The 17,053-nt window shown below is 45.5% G+C and overlaps 1 protein-coding gene across 5 annotated transcripts in view; it reads right to left on the reverse strand.

Annotated features, from left to right (window-relative positions):
* The window catches only part of patj (PATJ crumbs cell polarity complex component), a 130,473-nt gene that overhangs the window by 20,919 nt on the left and 92,501 nt on the right, over positions 1-17,053 (reverse strand). For all 5 annotated transcript variants that reach the window (XM_083648471.1, XM_083648470.1, XM_083648469.1 and 2 more), the window contains 2 exons: positions 12,946-13,142; positions 6,546-6,637 (listed from right to left, as the gene is read on the reverse strand). In XM_083648471.1, the coding sequence (XP_083504597.1) occupies positions 6,546-6,637; positions 12,946-13,142 (289 nt within the window). The remainder of the gene's footprint in view (positions 1-6,545; positions 6,638-12,945; positions 13,143-17,053) is intronic.

The following is a 17,053-nucleotide window of genomic DNA, read 5'->3' on the forward strand; positions in this document are numbered from 1 at the left end:
TTTGTCTGAGGATCATATCAATGAAAGTGACAATCTGTGAGATTGTCTTTGTCAATTATAATGTTTTATTTGTTTCCTTTGCAGACATCCAAAAAGGCAGTCCAAGGCATTTTACAAATGGGTATTCACAAAAAAGTGAGACAAAACAAAACGCGTATAACAAATAATACACAAATAAACAGCTGTCGCAAATAAAAAGAGGAGGAACGAGAGAAGCGATACATACTGTACATACACTTGCAGACAACAATTATTGGGAAGAACACGAATATTTGATCTGAAAGGAAACTATTTTCTCCCATCCCATGAAGCTCTCCCCGTCCAGCCAGTCAAACACGGTGCTCTCACTGTAGGCTTGGTTTTAAATCATGGATGAATCAGACTTATCTTTTAGTTTATGTTTCCCTGATCTGTGTTAGAAATGGGTCGCAGATTTCTGTAGTCTATTATCTTATTTATTTATATATCAGTGGAATGAGGCAGGTTCTGAGAGGGCTGGGAACATTCAGAGTAGGTAGCCCATACATGTACGTTTTCATAGAACATCAATGATTGTACTGGAATGAAAAAGTGACTTAGTAGCACTCTCTCCAGAAGAACACCTTCCCTCCTATTTCCAATTTTGGATGATTCCATACAGTTGATCTCAGATCTGCTCTCTCTCTCTCTCTCTTCACCAACCATCTTATATCTCTCTCTACCTCCGCTCCTCCTCCCCATCTCCCCATAAGTCCTTACTGTCCTTGCCCGGGAGGTAAGTGACCCATTCCCAATTAGCGGTAATGAGTTTTCCTCTCCTCTGTCAAGGTGAGGAGGAGGAGGAAACCAGATTTATGGTTCAATCTGTTACTTCCTGTCTGTTCAGTATAATGTTCAGTCTTCAAATCAGATTTCTGTTCAAACAAATGAGAAAATTCCATCAGTGCGATGAGAAAAATCCACTCATTTCCAAAAAAACAAAAAACAACAAATTCCTTCCTGTAAGGGGACATTCACACCAAAAGCGTTTTTTTTTTCAGTCAGAACGCTATGAAAATCATGTCGAGGGCGCTTTCCATTGTGCACAAAACACAGCGCACGGAGCGTTTTTTTTTTGCGCTTCGTTTTATTTCCCCCTGCAGTCGCACTAGAGTTGAGCACACAACCACCACATGGACGGTAGCCAGCTGGTTTTGTCTGATGTTGTTCACTGTCAACATGAAAGCCAGATTATTGCCAATTCTGGCAGCAGCGAGGTGGAGGATCCCTCTGGAGGAGAAAATGTAGGAGTGGTGGGAAAGACGAGCAGGGCGCTTTTCCTCTAATGTTCAACTTTTTTCAGCTTTAAAACGCCCACAGCGCTCCTCCAAAAACAAAAGACGCCACCAGCACTAAACGCCATTTGCGTTCATTAAAAGAGGAGCACGTTTAGCGCGTCCTTACATAGAGAATGAATTGCAGAAAGATGCTGGCAGCTCCAAAATCGCTTTTGGTCTGCATGTCCCCTGACATGTTTAATCTTGAATCTTTTTTTTTTGTTTTTGCAGTGAAGTCTGTCTTCAGTTGTGGACTAAGACCTGTTGAAAGAGGTGGTTCCAAACAAACTCTAGTACGGTTCGTTTGTGGTGTGAAAGTGATCCGAACTCAATCCGACCCAAATGCAGGAAGCATCGTGCATTTTTGGCAACTGCTGTGTGCTTAATAGGCTGAGGACCAGCATTTTATGGTTAAAAACGGGGCACGGTGGCGCAGTCGATATCGCTGTCGCCTCACAGCTAGAAGGTCCTGAGATCGATTCTCGCCTGGGACGCTGTGGGCGCTGGAGTTGTGTCACCCCCATATCTTCAGTGCCTACTGCCTGTCGTCGAAAGGGCCTTTCTGTGTGGAGTTTGCATGTTCTCCCCGTGCTCCCCAGGGGGTTCCTCCGTACATAACCCCCCACTAAAAACATGCAGAAGATCGTCATCCGACCAGTGACGACAACATCTGAAGTTGGTCCCCGGGCGCTGGAAAGAAAAAGCGACCACTGCTGCTGGCCTGCCCCCCGGAGGAAAGGACAAGCCTGGATGGGTCAAATGCAGAGGACAAATTTCACCGGCCACCGTCAGCATGAGTGTGTTTGTGGCCGCATGCATGTGTTGGTGTGTGACTGTGACAATAAAAGACGGGCTTGTCCGTCACTAACTGTGTTTTTTGAAAACAACATCTTCATTCTTCACATCATGTTTTGGTGACGGGTGGAACGGAGTGGATTATTTGGGGATTTTTGTTGTTGTTGTTGCATGATTGCAGTCATGAGCAGACCAATTTAACATTCTAGGCTACATTATGGCAAATGGCAAGGAGACGTCTCATCGGAGCCAGCGATCTTCTGTGATAAGAAGATTGACTGCAGCCTCTTCATTGGGCTATTTATTCTAATTTTATTCTTTAAGGCGGTCATTTGCATCTCTGTTATATTACCGTGGGCAGAAGTTGTGAGGGTTTTGTTTTATTTTTTACCAAATTACCGCTTGTTAATGACGCATATCAGTCGACTCTTGTGTTCTGGGTCCCAGTCTTTGATTGACAGGTGCTATAGCCTATTAGCACGCTTAACACATGGAAATGTCAGCTGAGATCTTGCGGATACAGAACAAGTGGAATGACAGCAATCGGTTCAGATTTGGGATTTCAGAGCGGTCTAATGACGGACAGGTGTGTTCAGAACTTCAGATGTGCGTTCACTGTGTGCTGTGACACACTGTCTCTTCCTCTGTGTGTGTCCTGTGTGTGTGTCTCTCTCTCTCATACACACACACACACACACAGGCTGATCCTGTTACCATGTGCATATGCACAACGGTCCCAACCGAGGGGGCGGAGAGGACGACGGATGGAAGTAGGCTACAACATTGCCCAAAGCACACACATTAACATTTCAGCCCAAAAAGAATCTTTGGGAATCTAAATGTTCCATCCCGGGAGACGACCAGAGTGTCCTGGTCAATCTGGGAGGGTTGGCAGCCCTATTTGGTCCACTTGCTTTTTGGCTGGTGTGAAAGCGGACCGGACCAGCTGGAAAACAAAACGAGGTATTGAAGGTATCATTTTGCGTCTGGTCCGAAACAAGGAACCGGACTAGGCAGGTGTGAAAACACCCTCAGAGCTCAAACTGTTGAGCTCAGAGCAGTCGATCATGTAGCTGGATATTTATCTGATTTCGATAATATAGATAGATGATGCATTTGAATTTGATGGCCGCCCGTATTTATTTGAGCCGGTCCAGACTAACGTCATTTGGATTACAAACTGTGGAGCAAGGGGGAACGGGAGCTGTTACAAACTGTGGAGCGGAGGGGGACGGGGGGGAATGGGAGCTGCTATCTACCAATGTGACGGACAGCAAACAGAGGCAGGGTGAACACGCTGCACCAAGGTCAATAGAGCGCTCATTGTCTCTATGATATAATAAGGATATGAGCCGCTGCATGTCAGAGAATACGCTATTTACAGGACATAAATACACGCATTACACATGCCACGACTTGCCGCGTACTCCTCTGTTCCAGGGCGTTGCTCGGCGCGTAATAACGTTGTGGTGGATGGATTAAAAAATATATGAGTTAAAAGTCATAATTAAAGCTGGAAATAAGGTCCACGTTGTAAAAAAATATAAATTCTCCTTTAAAGGCCTTGCTCAGCTCAAGGGCACTTCGGTGGTGGTAATGAGAGAGGGGCAAGCGCTGCCTTTTCACTTTCCCCACCCAGATTTATCCTGCCCGCCACGGGGATTGAACCGACAACCTTCCAGTCACCAGCTCACTTCTCTAACCTTTAGGCCACCACTGCGAGTCACTGATCATTTAAGATTGATTGTTTTTACCTCAATTTCATGGTATGGTACCCTCTTGTTTTACTTGTATATTATGAGGTTGTTTGCTTTTGGTTGTCAAAGCCCTTAAACTCTTAAAAGAAAACGTGAAACATATCAAGTTTATTATTTATTATCATTATGATTATTAAATGTCAACTGTGCGGAGGGATGTGAAGCGTGGCACGGTGGTGCGACCGGGCCGGCGGGGCAACAGTTAACCGGTTTTCGTTGCCATGGCGATGGGCGTCCCATCGCTCATCGCCGCCGCGACCTTTAGCCAGGGATAAATCATCCAGCGAACCGCGACCCCGCGACACGCCGCTAACGAGATTTTGTCACCGAGACGCTGAACACACCGGGGCCGGCGCGCTGCGGATGAGCACACGGCCGGAATTCAATCAGAGCAGGAAAGAAACAGGAGAGAATTGCCTGGTGCCTCTGAGATCCAACAGTGCTGGAGAAGAGATAAAACGACCATCGGGAGACTTTTCCAAAGTCAAATTAAAACAGTTTTAGGTGCGTCCGGGTAGCGCCGGAGGTTCGAGCCCCCGTGTTACTTCCGGCTTCCATACAGGCAAAATTGGTCGTGTCTGCGTGTGGGTCGCTGCGTGTGCCTCCCCTGTTCGGAGGGAGGTGCACTAGGGGGGCATAGCGGGATCCTCCCACGCGCTACGCTACATCCTGCCTGTGAAACTCCCCCTCGCTGTCAGGTGAAAAGAAGCAGCTGGCGACTGCAAATGTATCAGAGGAAGCATGTGCTAGTCTACAACTCTCCGCAGATTGGTGGATCAACGACCGGGGCAGCAGGAGGGATTGGCCGAGTACAATTGGGGCGAAAACGTGAGGGGAAAAAATGTTTAAAGCACTTTTCAAGCATTTTCAAACATTCCAAGCATCACAGCTGTGTTAAATAAATTACATATTTACCGTATATTTATATACATTTATATGCTCACTTATTTCACAAGACTCTATAAATATATATACCGTAAATTCCGGACTATAAGCCGCGGCTTTTTTCCCGTTTTTTGGCCTTTTTTGCCCCCTGCGGCTTATATAACGGTGCGTCTTATCTATGGATTTTTTCCAAAAAAAAAAAAAAAATCTCTCTTTTTTAGCACTCTTTCTAACTATAAATCCACTTCTGTTTTAATTTCCTCTCTTGCCCTCTTTTAACAACATAACATAACATAACATAACACAACACAGGTAAGCAGAAAGAAAAAGACGAAGCAATCACGCCATGAATGAGGAAATGACTCACCTGCTGGAGGCTGGAGATACACGCTTGGGCTAAACTTTTACTCCGTGAAACACTATCGATTAAGTCCGACATCGCTCAGAGGTTTTGAGCAGCTTGAAAACAAGTTTGAAAACGTGCAGAAGTCCATCCACTCACTCACTAAAGAAACTAAGGCAACCGTGAACAGAGTTTATAATGCGGAAAAGCGCATCCGCGCACTGGAGGACAAAAACAACACAGTGAGTCCGAAAATGGATAAAATGCAAAATCGAAACCCTGCACACGCAGGTTGATGACTTAATCAGCAGGAGTAAAAGAAATAACATTCGCCTGATCAATGTAAAAGAGGAGCTGAGATTGGTGACATGGACGCTTTCGTGGCAAAATCCTGTGTTACATCCTGGACCTGAAGGAAGGCGAGAAACCACCAGAGGTGGACAGGGCACACCGGGCGCCTCGGCCACGTCCAGACCCCGGCCTGCCACCGAGGGCCATCTTCATCTGCCTACTCCGCTGGCCCGACCGTCAACTCATCCTCCAGGCTGCGGGGAAGAAGCCCCTCACCTGGGAGGGTACGCGCTTTTTCGTCCGGCAGGACCTCTCCGCGTTGGTGCAACAGAAACGCGCAACATACAACAGCATCATCGAGTCAATGGATATCGCTTTGGCGTACTGTACCCAGCGAGACTCGTCATAACCAGACCGGACTATCTTTAGCACTCTTTCTAACTATAAATCCACTTCTGTTTTAATTTCCTCTCTTGCCCTGTGTGCCCAGCGGCGGAACAAGAGCTCAAAGTGAAACTGCCGAATATCTTTTGAGTTGGACTGGTCAATAGTACTGTGAGTAACTAAAATAAAAAAATAAAAAACGGAATTCTCTCTTCTTTAGCACTCTTTCTAACTATAAATCCACTTCTGTTTTAATTTCCTCTCTTGCCCTCTTTTCACCACACCGCGGACACTGTGTGCACTGTAAAAAAAACAAAAAATACCACAATGTGTGATTTTGTCTGGGGATTAGTGACCTGACTTTTGTTTTGTTGAAATGTTAATAAATGGGAGCTTCCCCAAACAGCCATCTCTTTCCCGACAATCCCCTCTGTGCACGAAGCCTTACATATGGTAATTAAACATCAAAACACCCGCGGCTTATAGACCGGTGCGGCTTATAGAAGAAAAAAATAGTCACCTTTGAAGGTGCGGCTTATAGACCAGTGCGTCTTATAGTCCGGAATTTACGGTATATATATATATATATATATATATATATATATATATATATATATATATATATATATATATATATATATATATATATATGGGTTGATGGACTTATCTGCTCTGGGCTAATTAACTTATCTGCTATGGGCTAATAGACCTATCTGCTCTGGGCTAATGGATTTATCTGCTCGGCATCGGATTGGTGTTTAATGTTAATTTCCCAGCATGCCTTGCAAATCTTACCTGAGCAGGATGATCTTCACCTTGGAGGCAGTGCTCTTAATGATGGCCGAAGCATTCTGGTGACTCCGCCCATACAGAACCTGGCTGTTAATCTGACAGACAGACAGACAGACAGACAGACAGACAGACAGACAGACAGACAGACAGACAGAGTCATGTTTAAAATTATATAATTTTATTAACAAAGTGCAAGAAGGCTGCTATCATTTCCAATTTCCCTTTTTTCTACCATTTTCAAACATTGGCAAAAATCTGAAAGAAAACTAGAAATAACGCATCATGGTTGCATGCCTCCACCAACAAGTCACCATGTCTGATGTCTGTCCAGACTCAAAGAAGCACAAATACCTTGAAGCCAGAAGTGCAATGGTGTGGCCATTTAGCCTTATGGCACTTTAGGCAAAAACACAGATAATCATTTTCAATGTGGAAAATGGTCCTACCCCACATCACACTGGAGAGAAACCCCACATCACACTGGAGAGAAACCCCACATCACACTGGAGAGAAACCCCACATCACACTGGAGAGAAACCCCACATCACACTGGAGAGAAACCCCACATCACACTGGAGAGAAACCCCACATCACACTGGAGAGAACCCCCACATCACACTGGAGAGAAACCCCACATCACACTGGAGAGAAACCCTACATCACACTGGAGAGAACCCCCACATCACACTGGAGAGAACCCCCACATCACACTGGAGAGAACCCCCACATCACACTGGAGAGAAACCCCACATCACACTGGAGAGAAACCCTACATCACACTGGAGAGAAACCCCACATCACACTGGAGAGAACCCCCACATCACACTGGAGAGAAACCCCACATCACACTGGAGAGAAACCCTACATCACACTGGAGAGAAACCCCACATCACACTGGAGAGAAACCCCACATCACACTGGAGAGAAACCCCACATCACACTGTAGAGAAACCCCACATCACACTGGAGAGAAACCCCACATCACACTGGAGAGAAACCCTACATCACACTGGAGAGAACCCCCACATCACACTGGAGAGAACCCCCACATCACACTGGAGAGAACCCCCACATCACACTGGAGAGAAACCCCACATCACACTGGAGAGAAACCCTACATCACACTGGAGAGAACCCCCACATCACACTGGAGAGAACCCCCACATCACACTGGAGAGAAACCCCACATCACACTGGAGAGAAACCCTACATCACACTGGAGAGAAACCCCACATCACACTGGAGAGAACCCCCACATCACACTGGAGAGAAACCCCACATCACACTGGAGAGAAACCCTACATCACACTGGAGAGAAACCCCACATCACACTGGAGAGAAACCCCACATCACACTGGAGAGAAACCCCACATCACACTGTAGAGAAACCCCACATCACACTGGAGAGAAACCCCACATCACACTGGAGAGAAACCCTACATCACACTGGAGAGAACCCCCACATCACACTGGAGAGAACCCCCACATCACACTGGAGAGAACCCCCACATCACACTGGAGAGAAACCCCACATCACACTGGAGAGAAACCCTACATCACACTGGAGAGAAACCCCACATCACACTGGAGAGAACCCCCACATCACACTGGAGAGAAACCCCACATCACACTGGAGAGAAACCCTACATCACACTGGAGAGAAACCCTACATCACACTGGAGAGAAACCCCCACATCACACTGGAGAGAACCCCCACATCACACTGGAGAGAAACCCTACATCACACTGGAGAGAAACCCTACATCACACTGGAGAGAAACCCTACATCACACTGGAGAGAAACCCTACATCACACTGGAGAGAACCCCCACATCACACTGGAGAGAAACCCTACATCACACTGGAGAGAAACCCCACATCACACTGGAGAGAACCCCCACATCACACTGGAGAGAAACCCTACATCACACTGGAGAGAAACCCCACATCACACTGGAGAGAAACCCCACATCACACTGGAGAGAAACCCTACATCACACTGGAGAGAAACCCCACATCACACTGGAGAGAAACCCCACATCACACTGGAGAGAAACCCCACATCACACTGGAGAGAAACCCCACATCACACTGGAGAGAAACCCCACATCACACTGTAGAGAAACCCTACATCACACTGGAGAGAAACCCCACATCACACTGGAGAGAAACCCCACATCACACTGGAGAGAAACCCTACATCACACTGGAGAGAAACCCTACATCACACTGGAGAGAAACCCCACATCACACTGGAGAGAACCCCCACATCACACTGGAGAGAAAGCCTACATCACACTGGAGAGAAACCCCACATCACACTGGAGAGAAACCCTACATCACACTGGAGAGAAACCCCACATCACACTGGAGAGAACCCCCACATCACACTGGAGAGAAACCCCACATCACACTGGAGAGAAACCCGACATCACACTGGAGAGAAACCCCACATCACACTGGAGAGAAACCCCACATCACACTGGAGAGAAACCCCACATCACACTGGAGAGAAACCCCACATCACACTGGAGAGAAACCCCACATCACACTGGAGAGAAACCCCACATCACACTGGAGAGAAACCCCACATCACACTGGAGAGAAACCCCACATCACACTGGAGAGAAACCCCACATCACACTGGAGAGAAACCCCACATCACACTGGAGAGAAACCCCACATCACACTGGAGAGAAACCCTACTGGTATGTCCAATGTGGGAGCAGTTTCAGTACGTCTTGTCACCTAGCAACTAGGGATGTCGAAAATCATAATTTTTTTTGACCGACAACCGACCCTCATTAGCCGACAATTGTCGGTTAACCGAGAAGATTAAAATGCACTATTTTAATGTCTGTGCCCCATTAAACCATTACCACAACAAATGCTTGATTTGTTTTCATTAGAAAGCGTTTATTTTTACATCTACAAGCAGAAGAAAACACATTAACAAAACGACAAGACAAGTTGAATCCTCCAGCCATCTAAAAAAAACATTCCTCCGATAGGCTATACTGCTTAGAGCTGCACGCATTGCATATTAAGGACACGTCAATTGACACGCAGCCGCCCCGTGAAGTACTGTTTGAGCGGACGACAGCCCAGGCTGCAGGGCGCACTGACAAAGCGCGCATCACTACAGTATCTTCTCTTTTAGCAATAGTCTCACTAATCCCACAGTGGTTTACCTGCTTTTGAGATCTGCAAAAAATAGTTTGCTTCTGTCTCACCCGTTCTCCCTCTCTCTTCACACACACGCCGAGGGCTGTGCTCTCTGTGTCTTGCAAGGCTCCACAACATTATAAAGACGAGTCCACACAGTCTCTTGTTGTGAAACAATTTCTCCGAACTGTCATGTGTTGGACAGTAAAGACTAACGTTAATTGATACTTTTCAATTGTCAATTCGACCGCTTCATGTCTGCATTTTTGTAACACGGTAAAAACTACTGTTTCATCATTGAGTGCGAGCGTATGCATGCGTAACGCTGCAGTAACATGCACTGCAGAGAGGGAGGGAGAGAGTTAGACCGAATGAGACAGTGAAGAAAAAGTAATGACAGCACACACGGAGTTAACAAAACTATAGAACATGTATGAGCTGATTGTTTCGCTGGGTGTGTTAATCCTTCTGAAATGGTCACAGAGCACATCTGAGCTGTGTGCTCAGACATGAGCAGCAGAGGGGCGGGGCAGTCAGTGCGCTCACTTCACTGTGACTGCAGCAGGTGTTCAGCTGTGTGTGTGCTTCGCTGCGGAATGCGTTTGATCAGACATCAGGTAGATAAAATCAACATGAACCATGTGTTTATTTCCAAATCTAGCTTGATTAATACTTGCCCCATCGTTTAATATACTTATGTTACATTGCTGACCACGAAGGAGGGGGGGGGGGGTCACCACATTGGCAACACTGTTATATGCAAATTAACATGGAAATTGACCGTTTAACCGACATGCTTAACCGACCAAAGACGTTCTCGGCGGTTAACCGGTTAACGGTTAACCGCCGACATCCCTACTAGCAACACATCAACACCCGCCACACCAGCCAACTTAGCCTCAAGGCCGTTGAGGAATCCTTTCTTAACCTCCATCTCCGTCTTAACACTAAAAAGACCAAGTGTGCATGAAGAATGACCCCCCCAGCCCCCCCAAGATCAGCTGCGCCGATGGCGTGGCCTTGGCATTTGTAAACTCCTACAAATACTCGGGCATCTGGCTGGACGCATCTCTTTCGTTCAACACACACATCAACAACCTTCAGAGAAAAATCAAAGGCAGAATAGCCTTCCTCTTAAAAAGCCTCTTTCACTCACGCTGCCAAACACACCCTTGTCAAAATGACAGTACTCCCAATTCTTGACTACGGCGATGTCATCTACAGAACGGCTTCAGAAACGGCCCTCAAGAAACTGAGACACCCTCCATCATTCGGCCATCCGCTTTGCCACCAACGCACCACTGTAAACTTTATGATCTGGTAAACTGGCCCTCCCTCAAAACCACTGGCATCACTTTATATACAAGACAATAGTAGGCAAGACACCACGCTACCTCACCTCTCTCCTCCATATAGCCTCCAATGCATACAACACTAGGTCAAGTGAGCACATCAAGCTCACCATCCCCAGCTCAGTCAGATACAGATCTGATTTCGGCCGCACCTCCTTCCGCTTTGCAGCCGCAAATGATTGGAACGCACTCCAAAGCACCCTCAAACTCACAACCCTGACATCACTTTCCATCTTCAAACAGAAACTCAATCAACTCTTTGTTGACCGCTGTACCTGTTGATTAGCTCCGGATCTCTCTCACACACACACACACACTTACACACACACACACACACACACACACACACACACAACCCCCCTTTCAGTTTAGTAGTAGTATAGCACTTCAATTCTGTGTATATCTGTATATTCTGTCTATATTTGTTTATATGCTGTTACTTGTCTATATGTTTATATGTTTATTTGTACACTGTCTATATTTGTACTGCTGTTACTTGTCTATATGTTTATATATATTTGTTTTGTCTTTTTGTTACTAGACTTTGACAATGTATCTATTCCTACTGGGCCCTCTTGGCCAGGTCATGTTTGCAAATGAGAACTGGTTCTCAAACAATTCACCTGGTTAAATAAAGGTCAAAATAAAAATACGGATTGGCATATTTTGTATTGAGATGTATTGAATTTTGATTTTTAAAATTGTACCGCCAGCTCATTTCAGCGTGTAATGCTAATGAGAAATGATATGAGAAGGTGAGCCAAAGAGGAGCCCAACTCCATTGGAGGAGCAGCAGGAGAGCCTGAGTGAGACACAGGCAGCGCCGCGGGAAGTAGGGGTGCTGCAGGTGCTGCAGCACCCCCTAGATTTTTTCCAAAAAAAAAAAAAAAAAAAAAAAAAAAAAAATTACAAATATAATTAAAAATATTTTGCAGTGCACTATGTTCCTTTCTTGTTTTAGAATGTTTCGGGAAATGAAAATGTAGCCTATTTAAATAGAATTATCAACAATAACAATCAAGGAAGTTACATGCTTGTAGGCTAGAGAAGAAGAAGACATGTTGTGTTGAACCAACCAACAACCAATACGAATTGTTTAATCTGGCAATAAAGAAATGTGAACTTGACATGCTATTTTAATAGCCTACTCAAAAATGCACCTCCCACTATACAGCAAAGAGAGGAGTCAATGTTTATTGATATATGCCATTCAGATCAGAATAACTAGTCTAGTCATTAAGTTTGCTGATAATATTTCTATCATGTTAAGTCTGTGTCATGTTAACTGGTGTATTCAGAGCAAATAGGGAGATATAGAGCAGTATCATCATGCTATATATCTCCCTCTTTGCTCTGAATGAGTGAGAAAAGGAGAAAATACTGAATAATTACATCACAACAGTATCCTAATGTTAATTTAAAATGAGATATTCCTCTAAATATGGCAAAAAAATTGCGGGCCCCACCGAGAGTCCCTTCCTCCCAGCACCCCCTGCTTAAAATGACTTCCAGCGGCCCTGGACACAGGTGTCAGAGCGAGGGAGACCTGGTGAAGTTATGAAGCCACTCTCACACCTCACCACGGCACAGCGAGGTTATCACGCACACGTTTTTGCTGCTGTTTACATCAAGGCTATGCCGCTTAGATATTGGCTCATAATAACTGTCAGCAAATACAGACACGAGTGCGTTTTCCTTTTTGCATATTTAGATAATCGCATATTGAGTGCGCATTCTGCTCCTCTGCCAGTGATGCGTATACGGTGTACTTTTAAATCAGCACAACAGTTTCAACCTGATTGCTATTAGAATAGAGATGGAATGTAATGTTTACATGTATGATGTGTAGATGACTGTCACCTTGATCTCAGAGCCCCCCCCCTCACCTCCAGGAGCTCGTCTCCCACCCGGATGCGTCCGTCGCGTGCCGCCGCCCCTCCTGGGTGGAGGCCGACCACAAAGATGCTTAGTCTGGATCGATCTCTGTTCCCCGCCAGGCTGAGACCCAGGCCATGGTGCTGCTTCTCCAGGTCCACACACAGCACCTCCCCCCCCAGCTCGCCATAACGCTCAACCCAACGCTCTGGAAGAAGAGGAGAGAGGAGGAGAGAAGAGAAGAGAAGAGAGGATAATTTAATTTTCTGTCAAGCAAGACGCTGCTCAAACAGCTCAACCAGGAAATCAACGGACGTGACCGAAATGTGAAGCAAGAGATTAAAAGAACAAACACAAATCCTGAGCGTTGTTCCCATTTAGTTTGATGACATCAGAGTGGAGAACAGCAGAGACTAAACTACAACGACCGCACCGCGGATGTATGAGGAGTCGACATCCATGTCTGTCCAGAATTTGACGTTTGAGCCAAATGTGAAGAAATTCCGTCAAGGCGTTCCTGAGATATCGCGTTAACGAGCTTGAAAATGGCATTCGTGAGGTCACAGTTACCTTGACGTTTGACCACAAAATGTAATCCGTTCACCCTTGAGTCCATTTGGAAAATTCTGATATTCCCCCACTTTCCCTGTGTGGAAAAGAATAATCCAGGATCTTCAGAAACCTGCATATTTAGTAAGGGCATACATCTTAATTACTGTACCACTGTGTATATATTTTAGTCGAAGCTAAACTGAGCTGAATAATGAATGTATTTTCTACCTCATGACAGACGGAAACTCTGTGATGTTGTTACTTTAATAATGTTAATAATAATGTTAACAATGTTAATCATGTTAAGCATAATTCCAATTTCCAGCATGTACACACGTGTTTAAACTAAGTGTTTTCAATTCTGCTTTAGCCACTTGGCTTAATAATGCTTTTGTAATTGGATAAATAAATTACATTTGTGGATTATCTCTCTCTCACACACACACACACACACACACACACACACACACACACACACACACACACACACACACACACACACACACACACACACACACACACACACAGAGAGAGAGAGAGAGAGAGGGGTAGAGTATACAGAAGAATGAGATAGCAGGGAGGGTGAGATGTCATTGAAAGTGGGATGAGATGTGGAGGGAGAGAGTCAGAGAGATAATGAAGAATAATGGGACAGGGGGAGGAAACAGAATAACTGATGGAGAATGGAGAGAGAGAGAGAGAGAAGAGGGGATAGAGCTGGAAGGGCGAGGACGATGGATGAGTGTATTACAGAGAGAGGGAGAGAGAGACATACACAGACAGAGAGAGAGAGAGAGACAAACCGTAACTGATTCTATATTTTGTATACCATTTGGCAAAATGCCCTCCGGTATTTCATGCCAATGAAATTGAATTGAGACAGAGAGAGAGAGAGAGAGAGAGAGAGAGAGAGAGAGAGAGAGAGAGATATAGATGGACAGAGAGACAGCTGGTGACTCTGTCCACAGTGTAATAATGTCCTGTCATTACGCCGCTGGTTGTCATGGTAACCATCAGTCGCTGAGTCATGGCTGAGCAGAAACTTTCACCGCAGCTTCACCCAGCCCCAGACCCTCAGCTGTCTGTGAGCCAGCTCCAGACCCTCAGCTGTCTGTGAGCCAGCTCCAGACCCTCAGCTGTCTGTGATCCAGCTCCAGACCCTCAGCTGTCTGTGAGCCAGCTCCAGACCCTCAGCTGTCTGTGAGCCAGCTCCAGACCCTCAGCTGTCTGTGAGCCAGCTCCAGACCCTCAGCTGTCTGTGAGCCAGCTCCAGACCCTCAGCTGTCTGTGAGCCAGCTCCAGACCCTCAGCTGTCTGTGAGCCAGCTCCAGACCCTCAGCTGTCTGTGAGCCAGCTCCAGACCCTCACCCCTGTTCTCCCCGCGCCCCCTGGGGGTTTCCTTCATATAGGAACCCCTCACCAAAACATACAATATCCTGGTCGCTGATGTGGTGCCTCCTCTGGTCGTTTGGGGCGCCTGTTCGGAGGGAGGGAATAGTGTGATCCTCCCACATGCTATGTCCTACCGGTGAAGCTTCCCCTGTCAGGTGAAAAGAAGCAGCTGGCTACTGACCATGTCTCAGAGGAAGAATGGAGCCAGTTTCGGCTCTCCCCAGATTGGCAGAGTGTGGAGCAGCAACCAGGATAAATAAATTAAAATTAGCACTAATGGGGGACAAAAATGGGATAAAAAAAATCAGAAAAAAAAATATATATATATATTTTTTAAAACTACCGCTAAGTAAACAAACTGGGCAGGGGATGCAAATCGGGTAGTCAAACTCAATGCTAATATGGTTTGTCCAATTGGGGAAGACGTACGTAGCTATCCAAGATGGCGGACCCGCTCGCACATGCACCAGTTGAATAGATTGGGCACTCGAGCAGATCAGGTAGCGACACGCAGAGTCTGAACTGATACTTTGTATCACATGAATCATCTCACTTTCCATTCACTTCGCTACATCAGACTGTTACACACAGCCAATCACAGCCAATCTCATTTGCTGGTGAAAGTCTGGATATTGATTTGGGGACAATGACATGGCTGGATAGCTAGCTTGTCTTGTTAAACATTCTGCTAAACTATATTAACTCTTTGTCAACTGTACGCAATGTTTTTGAGCATAACGTTAGTTTTCTGGCTCATATAGCTAAGCCAAAGGGTTCTATCATAGATCTTCTATTACTATCTGGATGGGTCACCGCAGGCTCCGCCAATTCTAACAAATGGTAGCAGCAAGTCTCCCAATGGTCACCTGACCTCTCCCCTAAGGTGAGAGGACTGTGCCTGGTGACGCAGGGTTAGTGCTGACCTACAGTAGCAAGCTAACTTGAAATAGAGATTGTGAGTTCCCAAACTCCACACAAACCACACATATAAACACAAAGCTGCCACTTGTTAGCTCAATACAGTTGAAACTAAGATATTCCATTTAAAAAATATTTTTTCTAGCCACAGATTTAGCTGCTACATCAAGGAACTTCAGCTTTAGCTTTAGCTAACCTGCTAACATGAGTTCCTGTTGCCAAATCTCACGAGTGTGTTGCTGAGATAGAGACAGGTCTTGAACAAGTTTAATTTTCTCCTCATCTGTCTGTCTGAAAAATGCCATTTTAGTGTCAGAATATTCTGAAGATGCGGCTTCGGAGAATGGGCCGAATATTAACTTCTGTCATGGGATCTGTCATAATCTGAGATCACGTTGACTTTTCCCACTGACTCCAACAGACTCAGACCTGCCAAAGACCTCCTAAGTGGGCGTGTCCGTGGAAAGCCATGGGCAAAACGCACGTGCCAAAATAACAGGAAGTGAGTTGAAGTTGGGCCGTCTTGCTTGAAATCAAATCCCATCGTCTTTGGTTCTATGAGCTGAGTGGACTAGAAGATGACCTCCTGTTGCCAAGTCGTCTCTTAAAGTCGAGCTGAACCCAAAAATGACTTTTCTTTTCTTTTAGTTCAAATAGAGGGTATGCACACCCACTGAAACACGCCCCCTCAATCGGGAACGAGTGTCAAAATGAGTGTCAAATTCCTCCCTGAGCAGCAGGTGTCACTTATCTAGGCTGATTACTGCATTCAAGCTCAGTCTTGCTGTGACTCAGTGGGCGTGACCCCACAGTGACTTCTGCCTCTGTGACATCACATGCATACCCTCTATACCTGGGTATGTAGTACACCTATTTAATAATGTATGCCAAAAAAATCACAAAAATCTAATTTCTTTAGTTTTTCACACTTGTTCACATCAAAAGTTCATTTTTCAAGATTTCATTGATAACAGTAATTTACAGTTTGCTGACGTCACCTAGTACTATCAAATTTCTACCCCATTTCAACCAATCATATCACAACATGGCAGCTGTCAATCAAATCTTCATTTCAGGATAATCTTCTCTTCCAAATGAAGGGGAAAATGGTGCCTAGTGCCTGTCATTTGGCAGAATTTCTAGCCCATAAACTAACTACTAACTTGAGCAATTATGCAAACTAAATCAAACGATAATGTCTAAGAATGCGAAGAAATGTAACTGGCTTGTTAAAAGTCGCATTCCAGGAATATTATT

This window comes from Poromitra crassiceps (genome assembly GCF_964638095.1).
Source record: "Poromitra crassiceps genome assembly, chromosome: 12".
In the NCBI taxonomy this organism is placed as follows: domain Eukaryota; kingdom Metazoa; phylum Chordata; class Actinopteri; order Beryciformes; family Melamphaidae; genus Poromitra; species Poromitra crassiceps.